This window comes from Sinohyriopsis cumingii, chromosome 3 (assembly GCF_028554795.1).
Source record: "Sinohyriopsis cumingii isolate HCF-2022 chromosome 3, ASM2855479v2, whole genome shotgun sequence".
NCBI classification, from domain to species: Eukaryota; Metazoa; Mollusca; class Bivalvia; order Unionida; family Unionidae; genus Sinohyriopsis; species Sinohyriopsis cumingii.
In genome coordinates, this window is record NC_142963.1 from 134350233 (window position 1) to 134362246 (window position 12014).

At 32.6% G+C, this 12014-nt stretch overlaps 2 protein-coding genes across 2 annotated transcripts in view; one reads left to right on the plus strand and one right to left on the minus strand.

Moving 5' to 3' along the window:
- Positions 1 to 6065: 6065 nt before the first annotated feature.
- Positions 6066 to 8078, minus strand: LOC149803903 (uncharacterized). The gene is made up of 3 exons (XM_089951460.1): positions 7900 to 8078; positions 7375 to 7428; positions 6066 to 6794 (listed from the first exon to the last, which is right to left on the minus strand). The coding sequence occupies exons 1-3, from the start codon at positions 8024 to 8026 to the stop codon at positions 6655 to 6657; spliced, it is 321 nt and encodes a 106-aa protein (XP_089807586.1). The 5' UTR covers positions 8027 to 8078; the 3' UTR covers positions 6066 to 6654.
- Positions 8079 to 9553: 1475 nt separating this feature from the next.
- LOC149803904 (uncharacterized) overlaps positions 9554 to 12014 on the plus strand; it is a 61357-nt gene continuing 58896 nt past the window's right edge. Inside the window, exon 1 of the mRNA XM_089954000.1 lies at positions 9554 to 9571. Coding sequence (XP_089810126.1) covers positions 9554 to 9571 — 18 coding nt within the window. The remainder of the gene's footprint in view (positions 9572 to 12014) is intronic.

A 12014-nucleotide genomic window follows, 5' to 3' on the forward strand; every position in this document is an offset into this window, starting at 1 on the left:
GATACAGAATTTGAGCGGCAACCATTAGCAGCATTTGAACCTGTCTCTATGGATTTGGTACGTACAATCGTGATGAAGAGTGCACCAAAGTCATGTGAACTTGATCCAATTCCAACATCACTGCTGATTGAGTGCTTAGATCCAGTATTGCCTTCGCTAACTGATGTTATTAATACCTCTCTCTCTCATCCGGGGAATTCCCATCATTTTTTCAAAACTGCCATTGTAAAGCCTCTGCTGAAGAAACCAACACTAGACTATAACGATTTAAAGAACTACCGCCCAGTTTCTAATCTCCCATTCATATAAAAAATTCTTAGAAAAGATTGTTCTATCCCAGCTTGTATCTCATCTAAATTCAAACAATCTTTTTAGGAATGTACAATCTGCATATCGCCCTTGCCACAGTACTGAAACTACTCTTCTAAAAGTAGTTAATGACATTCTCTCTGCGTTGGATAGCAGAAAGATTACAGTCCTCACCCTCCTTGATTTGTTTGCAGCATTTGACACAATAGACCATGATATATTACTTCACCGTCTGTAGCATGTATTTGGCATTCATGATACAGCCTTACTGTGGTTCAAGTCATACTTGGTCAACAGGACACAAATTGTATCTGCAAATGGAATACTCTCCAGCCCAGTTGATCTGTGCTGTGGTGTTCCACAGGGGTCTGTTCTTTGACCTGTTCTCTTCATTCTGTACACTCAGCCGCTCTTAAGTGTCATAGATCATCACCCAGTGTCTCACCAACTGTACGCTGATGACACCCAAATATACAAATCTAGCCACCCAACTGAAGTTGATGCTGCCATCCAAGGTGTAGAGAGGTACATTTCTGATGTGAAAACATGGATGACATGTAACAAGCTGCAGATGAATGATGATAAAACTGAGGCCATTCTGATCACAATACAAAGACTTTCTCATTCACATCCTTTACCTCAAACAATAAATATCAGCAACGCCAACATTAAATTCACACAATCAGTACGAAACCTAGGTGTTACTGTGGACAGTACTCTCACATTGCACCAACATGTCATGAACATATGCAAGGCTGCATATCTTGAGCTGAGACACATCAGCTCAATTCGCAAATATCTTTCAGTTGATGCCACTAAAACACTTGAGTGTTCATTAATACTTTCAAGACTGGACTATTGTAACTCAATTATGTCTGTTTCTTCTCAATATCTGCTCCAGAAACTTCAAAAAGTTCAAAACACAGCTGCTCGGGTCATACTTAGAATACCACGATCAGAGCACATCTCCCCGCTGCTCTGTACCCTACACTGGCTATCCATTTGATCCAGAATCAAACACAAAATTTGTTCTCTGTGCTACGTTTCACTGTCGGACTCTAGTCCAACATACCTATCCGAACTCACCCATGTGTACACACCAGCAAGATACTTACGCTCCTCTTCTGACAATCGTATACTCATTATTCCCACTATGAAAACAAAGTCATATGGACAGCGTTCTTTTGCATACCAAGGCCCAGCAACGTGGAATGAATTGCCATCTGAACTTAGACACAAAGACACAGTGATCACATTCAAGAGGGCTCTCAAAACTCACTTATTTCGACTGCAAAAACAAACTTAAAGACCTAATAATGTTTCCTACCCGAAATATTCTCAGCATGTTTTTTTTTTTTTATTTTTTAATGTTTTTCTAATTTCATGGTGTTTGTTTTTGTAATAATATTATTATATGTTTTTTTATCTTATAGGTGTTGTCTAATGTTGTAAAGCGCTTAGAGCTTCTAAAGATTAGGCGCTATACAAAGTCCTCATTATTATTATTTTTATTATCTGAGATTGTTTGATGCAAAGGAAAATTTATCCACAGCCTTTAAAATTTCATCTATTATGTGAACTCAGTCAGAATTGTTGTAATCAAACGGATATTGAAGTCTCGTCAATAATATTTTTCTTTCATTATATTTAGTGCTGTAATTAATTTAGCATGAAAAGACATTATTTTCATGAAAGATACTTTCGATTCCACTTTATCTTTGAATCGAACACTAAATGAAATGAAATATTTCCGCTATGGCCTTGACCGTTTAAATATATAGATAATCTAAACATTTTAGTTTGTTATGTCTCTTCTAAAAGCTAACTTGCTTACGTTGGTTGCCTTCTTCTTTACGTCCACGAGGTTTGCACAGTTTTCTATGAAAAAGAGTGCATTACTCCGTGGAATGATATAGATGAGCAATTCTAACCCTTTATTCAGCTTGTTTCATGGGTATATGCTGTTGACATTGTCATCTCTAAAAGTCATATTCTACAACGATAAGTCCTACTGCAGATGCTGGTCGGACAAATGATAATGATGTAATTAAAGAAAGTTCCTATATTAAGACTTAAACATATCTAGTACAAATCTCGTCTTACAGTAATTCGCAACACCGTAAATGATAATGTCAAGAGGCTCTTCCTAGTCAGTCTCGTTTAAATGTCCTATAATAAGTACATATTCTAGGTCAGTCTTAAAGGTCCTATCAAAAGTATATACATTAAGTCAGTCTTAATGGTCTTATGTCAAAGTATATACGTTAGGTCAGTCTTAAATGTCCTATAATAAAAATATACTTTAGGTCAGTCTTAAAGGTCCTATCAAAAGTATGTACATTAAATCAGCCTTGAAGGTCCTATAATAAATATATACTTTAGGTCAGTCTTAAAGGTCCTATCAAAAGTATGTACATTAAATCAGCCTTAAAGGTACTATAATAAACATATAATTTTGGTCAGTTTTAAAGGTCCTATGAAAAGCACGTAATGTCTGTATATCCTTATCTTCTGTGACAGTTAATAAAGTAGTTTTTCTAGATTTATAGTCTTCCTTTGTGGAAGAAATTCTTAACACGCATGTTATTTAAAATTTATTTGTGCCTTTAGCATATTTGTTGGGTTGATTTATGTTTCAGTAATATACAGAATGGAAATCCTATCCAAGTTGAATTAATTAGTTCCAAAAATGGTCGCCATATTTGATTTTCAAAACAAAATGTAATCAATGACTTAAAAATTTTCATAACCGTTCTGAGATTATTTACCTCCATAACCTTTATTCTATTAATCATTTTTGATACGACTTTCCCTTCAGTATTTTAGAGATAGCATCAAAAGTTAATTTGTCATTTTTTTAATTAAAATAATATACGTTTAATCTGATAATGCTGGATATATAGCTGACTATTCGCGTTAACACACACACACACACACACACATATATATACATGATATATATATGCATATGTATATACATATATACATATATACATATATATACATACATAAACATGTATATATATATATATATATATATATATATATATATATATATATATATATATATATATATATATATATATATATATATATATATATATATATATATATATATATAAGTGTGTGTGTGTGTGTGCTTCTACATTATCTTTCCGAATGATTTGCAAATGAATACACTGATGTACATTCGCTTGCGAGTGGCCCCTTCCATGTAGACTATTATCAATGATGGTCTAGAAAGACGTTGTTTATACTTATGGTGTTTAGTTCTATGTGATTTTATTCTTCGGTAAATGTACTTTGTATCTCCCGTAAATTGAGTGCAGGTATTATGATATTATATATGGCTCAGTTACAAACATTTGTTTGGTTCTATCAGATTCGCGTTACATTGTATGACTATGCCTTTGAGGCTGTTACATAGAAAATCCAATGTGACATTAGCCAGTGAAATTGTAGATGCCACATCAATGATTCTCTCTCTTGTGGTACAGTCATGAAAGTAATATATACTTTTTCTTCACTTATCATAAAGTAATATATATTTTTTCTTCACTTATTATAAAGTAATATATATTTTTTCTTCACTTATCATAAAGTAATATATATTTTTTCTTCACTTGTCATAAAGTAATATATACTTTTTCTTCACTTATCATAAAGTAATATACATTTTTTCTTCACTTATCATGAAAGTAATATATACTTTTTCTTCACTTATCATAAAGTAATATATACTTTTTCTTCACTTATCATAAAGTAATATATATTTTTTCTTCACTTATCATAAAGTAATATATATTTTTTCTTCACTTATCATAAAAGTAATATATACTTTTTCTTCACTTATCATAAAGTAATATATATTTTTTCTTCACTTATCATGAAAGTAATATATACTTTTTCTTCACTTATCATAAAGTAATATATACTTTTTCTTCACTTATCATAAAGTAATATATATTTTTTCTTCACTTATCATAAAGTAATATATATTTTTTCTTCACTTATCATAAAAGTAATATATACTTTTTTTTCACTTATCATAAAGTAACATATATTTTTTCTTCACTTATCATAAAGTAATATATATTTTTTCTTCACTTATCATGAAAGTAATATATACTTTTTCTTCACTTATCATAAAGTAATATATACTTTTTCTTCGCTTATCATAAAGTAATATATATTTTTTCTTCACTTATCATAAAGTAATATATATTTTTTCTTCACTTATCATAAAGTAATATATATTTTTTCTTCACTTATCATAAGGTAATATATACTTTTTCTTCACTTATCATAAAGTAATATATACTTTTTCTTCACTTATCATAAAGTAATATATACTTTTTCTTCACTTATCATAAAGTAATATATACTTTTTCTTCACTTATCATAAAGTAATATATACTTTTTCTTCACTTATCATAAAGTAATATATACTTTTTCTTCACTTATCATAAAGTAATACATACTTTTTCTTCACTTATCATAAAGTAATATATACTTTTTCTTCACTTATCATAAAGTAATATATACTTTTTCTTCACTTATCATTAATGAGTTGAGCCATCATTTCAGATGCGATTCTACTTTTGTTTAAGACAAATGTTTCCAGACACATAATCTCCATTATAACTTTTTATCACTCAGGTACTTTTGCAAGAGTTATGGTACATCTACAATGTTGTATGGAAGCCTGAAAGGATGGACAGTATTATATCCTTGCATTTATATCATTTATTATCTTGTATCATTTATTATATTATATAATTTATTATATTGTATCATTTATTACATTATATCATTTATTCTACTATATCATATATTCTATTGTATCATTTATTATATTATATCATTTATTCTATTGTATCATTTATTCCATTATATCATTTATTCTATAGTATCATTTATTATATTGTATCATTTATTATATTATATCATTTATTCCATTATATTATTTATTATATTGTATCATTTATTATATTGTATCATTTGTTCCGTTATATCATTTATTCTATTGTATCATTTATAATATTGTATAATTTAGTATATTGTATCATTTATTCCATTATATCATGTATTATATTGTATCATTTATTATATTGTATCATTTGTTCCGTTATATCATTTATTCTATTGTATAATTTATAATATTGTATAATTTAGTATACTGTATCATTTATTCCATTATATCATGTATTATATTGTATCATTTATTATATTGTATCATTTATATTGTATCATTTATTCTATTATATCATTTATTCTATTGTATTATTTATTATATTGTATCTTTTATTCTATCATATCATTTATTATATTGTATCATTTATTCTATTCGGTTGGCTTATTGTACAGGTAAACCCTCTCAACATGTTTTAGTACCATGTGATAAATCTAAAGAAAGAAATCCAAGCAATCCTAATAAAGGTGCTCCACAACCACCGTAAGCCACAGGAATGATACGACCTGTATTTATTACTGAAATTTTAGCTGTTATTCTGATCGATATGCTTACCTGTCTAATGTATAAAGCGGTTGCAACTGCAGTGGTGTTTACTACTATATCTACATTCCTTCAAGGTGCATTTTGTATTCCATAGTTTTCATATTTTTTAAATTTTTAAGGATTACTGCGTGTGACAAGTGCTGCTTTTAAAGTTAAGATGACATAATCACTCCATTAAAACGTTGGAGCCCTTACTTCGCTTTTATCATAAAGGTAACAAAACATAAGAAGTTGAGGGAAAGATATGACATTTTTATGACAAGAGTATAATATTAATCTAATTAAAAAGGACCACAAATATCTCAATACATACATTCTAAAGAAATAACATCATTATAAAACATCTTAAAGCATATTTATTTTAACGTATCCAAATTTGCAAAATTTCATACATTTGCTTCATCGCTTCTCTCCTTGAGATTGGATTTACAATTTCATTAAAGTGATGTAAAGAGAAAAAAATTGATTTTCACTCAGCGAGTTGTTTAATTCTATATAAATGATCGTAGTGAAATTATTTTAAGTCCAAAAGTCAACGCGTTATCATTTTTATGTCTTTCCATACAATTTTTCATGTTTTTGAGCATTCTTCTGTAGAATTTATTGCAATATAACTACACAATAGTGTTAAATTGTTTTGGTTCTGGATAAAGGAAACAATTCGATATTGCAGCAAGGTAAAATATTCATGGATTTTGTCAATCGATTATACTTTTGAATGTCTCAAAATTGCCAGTGACCATCCATTTTCTGAACATTAATTCTGTCCATAATTCAGTTCAAATGAATTTTGTGTTCTTTTACCCAAAAACAAGTTATGGAACATTTCAAAATTTGTAAAGAGATGCTTCTGCTTTCTGCGATGATTCTGTTGCAGTAGTTTCAGTGGCGTTATTTTCTGTCTCTTCCACTATATGGTACATTGATCCAAAGCCATTGTAAGCATTCATCTCTGCGGCCATTTGGTCTAAATATGGGAGAAGAACAGAAACAATATATATCCCCCATGCATTTTAATCCCAGATAATTCGCTTACATATTTATGTAATTACAAGGAGTAGAAAAAAACTGGGATAATTGATGCTATGTTGAATATATTAAGGCAATATGTCAAAAGTTTGTTATGTTTGTTTCTTATTGAATCACTTGATAGGGCATATTATGTATACATTTCTTACTATAGTAAATGACTCCAATATTGAGTAATTGACTACACTGGCAAACAACGAAATAGTGAACAGGAACTAATAACTTGTACGGCTTCCAATTTAAATAGAAATACACCAGTGTCGTATATTGCTTCGTGATATAGGCAACAAACAAAACCTATTTTATAATCAACGTATCGGTTTCCGATAACTGTGTATGCGATGCAAACACCATGTCAAACATATAACCAGTCAAAATTCCCTCCAGTGATATCGAATCAGATATAAACAAAGTGCCACAGAAATTCTTTTACAAGATATGGATTAGGTTAAAAGCTTAAGTATATCGATAGTAAAGTCGTAAATGTTTATTCTGAAAATGGTCTAAGACGGCATTACCTGTGAATACTATTGGTGCCATCAGGAATTCTTGAAGAGATAAGAAGCCATCACCTGAAAGAAACCCATCACGATTATAAGTAATCATCATTTATTGTAAACCATCTTAGACCTTCTTAGGACAGTAAAACAAAACACAAGAGATGACACAAAAGAGATTTAACGTGTTTTCTATCACAAATATAGAAAAATTTAGTTCTCGTTGTTTTAAAATGTAGATCATCATCCCATAATAGTTATACTGCATTCTTTATGTGTTGGAGCCTGAATGAAATCCCTGCATCAGCGCCATTTCTACATTTTCCCTGTAACTGATTTTGAAACAAATAAGCAATGCAAATATTGAATTTTTCCTTGTGTATTTATGTATACTACTACCGTCCTCTTTTTATTCCAAACGTTTATTATAATCAGCCGATATTAACCCTGTGTGGGTTATGTTTTGATCAATAGTACAAAACATTGTCACTTAGGCGGAACCGTCTTAACTAAAACCTGAAAGAGACAAGGAAATGCATATTTTACCATTTTTATCTGCAAACGTGAAAACTGTGTTTGCATCCTGAAGAGATACTTCAGCTGCAGTTGAGAATTCTATGGGGGATATTAATTCATCTCCGGTCTGATCATAGTTGGTAAAGTTTGTAGACATGGGTGCTATTTGGTGTTTATCATCAGGAGACGCGATTCGTTCGCCCTGCAAAGGAAAGATTATAGCTTTACATAGGTTTCAACGATAGGGATATCGATAACAGAGTAACACGTGTACTAAATGGTCTACAGAATATGGTTTTGGGGAATTCCATTCACTGCCAAAACGAACTATTTTATACTAATGAAAAGCACTTCCGGGATTTATACCGTGACACACAATACAGGCAGGAAAAGATACATATTACTACTTTTTGCATTCTTGGCTTGTCCATACATACAAAAGATGTGGATGATTCATTTGGGAGTACTTGTTCCACTTTGACTGCATAAGAATGAAGCGTTCCGAGTTAGTTTTTAGCAACTTAGTAATCAACATTACTCCATCATGCCCGTATTTCAAGATAAGGTTTTTGAGAGTGAGAGGTAAATTCGTAAGCAAGACTATGAAAATTTCAAATGGACACAGCTCATATGGACACAACTTTATATAATTTAACCCAAACATGAGAAGAGGAAATATTATGTCACATATAATCACCCTCCTTCGTCGCGTCCACAAGCAAAACAAAGTTGAATATCCCCGTACACGGTTTTCTTAGCGCATCCAACGCAGTGTCTCGGTTTTGATTGAATTCTTCGTTTCGAGGATAAGTATTCGATCTCCGTGGGAGGATTTTTATTTTTGAAATTTTCGATATGTTCGTGTCTGTGTTTGTAATAATCCATTAAAGCACGATATTCATTTCTTCCGCATCTAGTGCAGATCTGATATTTTCCTATTTTACTATCATCTGATTTTAACTCTGCACCAAATCCTTTATAAATCAATTTGATTTTTCCGATGATACTCTTGACGGTTGGTATTTTGGATTGTAATCTCGTCTCAGGAAAGATCTCACGGAAATGTTTTAACAGTAAGGTGTATTTACTCATCTGATCAGGGTTTCGTATCATGGATTCAATATTCATCACAAATTCGTCGCGGTTTATTTTTGTGGTGATCTGACTTAAATCGTCCGGAACGATATCTAGCAATTTTAACATATCAAGAACATCTCTGATGATTTTTAGTGCCTGTTCAGGAGAGATTTGATCAGACCGAAATACCGTCGCGGAGACAGACTGACCAGCATTCAGTTTATCTACGATCACCCGCTGAGATCGTATCATCTGTGATGTTTTTTTGTAAAAAGATTCAACCGTCTCCGCAGGTAACTTAGCAAGATTACACTGAAATACACTATTGAGGTATTTTAATTTTTTCTGATACGGTTTTAATTCTCCTGATTCTTCAGGATGATATTGGTAACCTCTAGGAAGAACTGTCTTGAGAAATTCTTTGAGAGATTCATCTTGTTCAGAAGAATCGTCGGACTGTATCAATCGAGTGCCGAGTTTGGTCATTAAAAACTCATCCACGGCTGTATCATCGGCGTGTAGTGTGATTTTTTTCTTCTTTTTTTCCAACCACAGTAGGTATTCATCTGGGATGGTTTGTACGATTTCGTATCCGGTATTTCGCATCATGGCAACTAACCGCTGGGTAAAATACAACTTGGAATTATTTTCATCGATAATGTTACTGAGAAATGCAAATCCATAATCGGATCGAATTTCACCAGGATCAGGGGCTCGAAATAGCAAGATTTGTTTAGGTAAATGAACTTCATTTTGTATGATTGTTTCAATAATCTCATCGCGAGTGACTGGAAGATCTGTATTATGATGAGACATTGCAGAATAACTAATTTCATTCACGCATCTGAAACGATGAAGCGCTTGTTTGGTTGCTTCCACTGACCCGAGTTCTTCCGAAAACACGAACAAGTGCTTGAAATGTTCATCCACAATACTCACTCCCGCTTCCAAAGTCAGGTTAAAAATCACCACATCAATATCTTGATAGGCATGATGGATATCGGAAAAATCTTTTTGTTTTTGTGTCATATCCGTATCGGCATGATAATATCTCACACGATATCCTGCCTGCTGAAGTTGTTTAGCTAAACTCTCTACAGAGAAATTACTGTTGGATTTGTTGTGTGTGAAGACTGTCACATGATTTCCACCTGCGAGGGTTTTTAATAATGCTTCATAATTATCTTTATGGGAATTTTTCACAATCATCTTTTTGTCATGATCAATTTTGTAATCGTTGATCATAAATTTCATCGAAACTCTTCCTAGAATATCTTTAAACAGTATCAAATCATCATTATTAGCATCAGCATCCAAAACAATTAGCCTGGAAGTGATGGTGGTTAATCTGACAAAGTTGATCCAGTATGATCTAGAATATTGTACGGAAAAGAATATCTGTCTTCGAATCCCGTGCCATTCATCCACAATTACTACGTCAGGAACACCTTTGACGCGATGAAGAGATTCCACTTGCACAATAACTCTTCTGCGGATTTCAGGTTCGAAAATAATATCCCCGGTAATATCGGTGTAAGATTCAATACCGTAATCCGATTTTATTTTTTCTGTAAAGGTTTTTCTGTACGAGATCACTAACACGGATTGATTGGGTCGTATGGATCTCCAAGCAGATTCTGATTTTCCCATTCCACAAGCGGATCCGTCCAAATCATCCCCATTAAAAATAACCTTATAGCCTGGACCAGATTCATGGACCGGTGCAGCAGTGTATCGATAATCTGGGTTTCTTCCAATAAAATGACCTGGATGACCTGCGCGACGATAGTTTAATCTGGCTAAATATCTCAAATATTCACGAGGAAGTGTATCGGACGGTGGAGTTTCTGATTCATGTGAAATTGTAATTTTTTTTACCAGACCGTCAAAAACAGCCAATCACGAACGTATCTGAAAAACATGTCACGTAACAATCCACACACTTGGATTCAACTGCATCATGAAAACTATCATATCAGTGTCGGCGCTGACAAATATAACAAACATGACCTGGTCGTCGTGATAGTGTCACGATATTTCCTCGTGTGCCAGTAATCGCAGTAAATTGATCTGGTTCTCCAGTCAGCGCTGTAGAGATTTTAATCATATCTTCGTCAGAAATATCTTCGGTTTCAAAATGATAGTTGGTCACTTCTTCCTCGTAAATTCGGACGGTCTTAGGTTGAATCGCCATCGGACAGGCTAAAGTTTCAACGAGATTCAATTCTCCTCGAATGAGTTTTTTACAGGCTGCGAAGGGTTTATTGGATTTAGTCGTGGCAAGTTTGATACTGTGAAGTCCAGCTTGTCGGTCAATATTCCACTCGGGATTATCTTCTGCAGCTGTGTGGATTAATTCTTGATGGTCTTTGAAAGTCACTGGAGTGGTTTTACACAGCACATGAAACCCGCTGGTGGTCTCAAAAACATTTACAGGACCATTACACAACGTCGAGAAATAATCGGTAATTTCTTTCACGGAGGGGATTTTTGAATCAATATCAAACACGGGATATCTTGACCGTAGTCTCGGTATGATTTCCACTACTGCAGCTTTTCCTGCAAATTCACTTGCAACTCTGCTAAAATCCTCATCGGACACAAACACGTAAAAACTATCGTAATGCTGAAAGATAATCCCGTGAAGAAGATGCGAATAGACCGTCAAACAATCAAGTGCATCATTCTTCTTTCGAAAAACAACAACATCACTGAGAGATTTTACAGTCACACGAGAATAATACTCGAGTAAACAATTGTAATTATCTTTGGCAAGTTCTTTATACGAACCAGGTTTACTTTCATCAAACACATACTTGGTGTGATCGGAAATACGATAAAAAGTCTCATCAAAATCATCAGTTAAACTTTTGCTTGAAGTATATACTGTGTTGTTATCGCCTGTTTGTTCCATCATTTTTTTTCCATCATAATATGTTCTATAGTTAAGTTAAGTGTTTAATTGAAATTTAATGACAGTATCATTATAACATGCCCTTGAAACTTGGAACAAATGACTGCAAATGGCTTCCAGTAGGATCAACGGAATTTTGTAACAAGCGATGTTA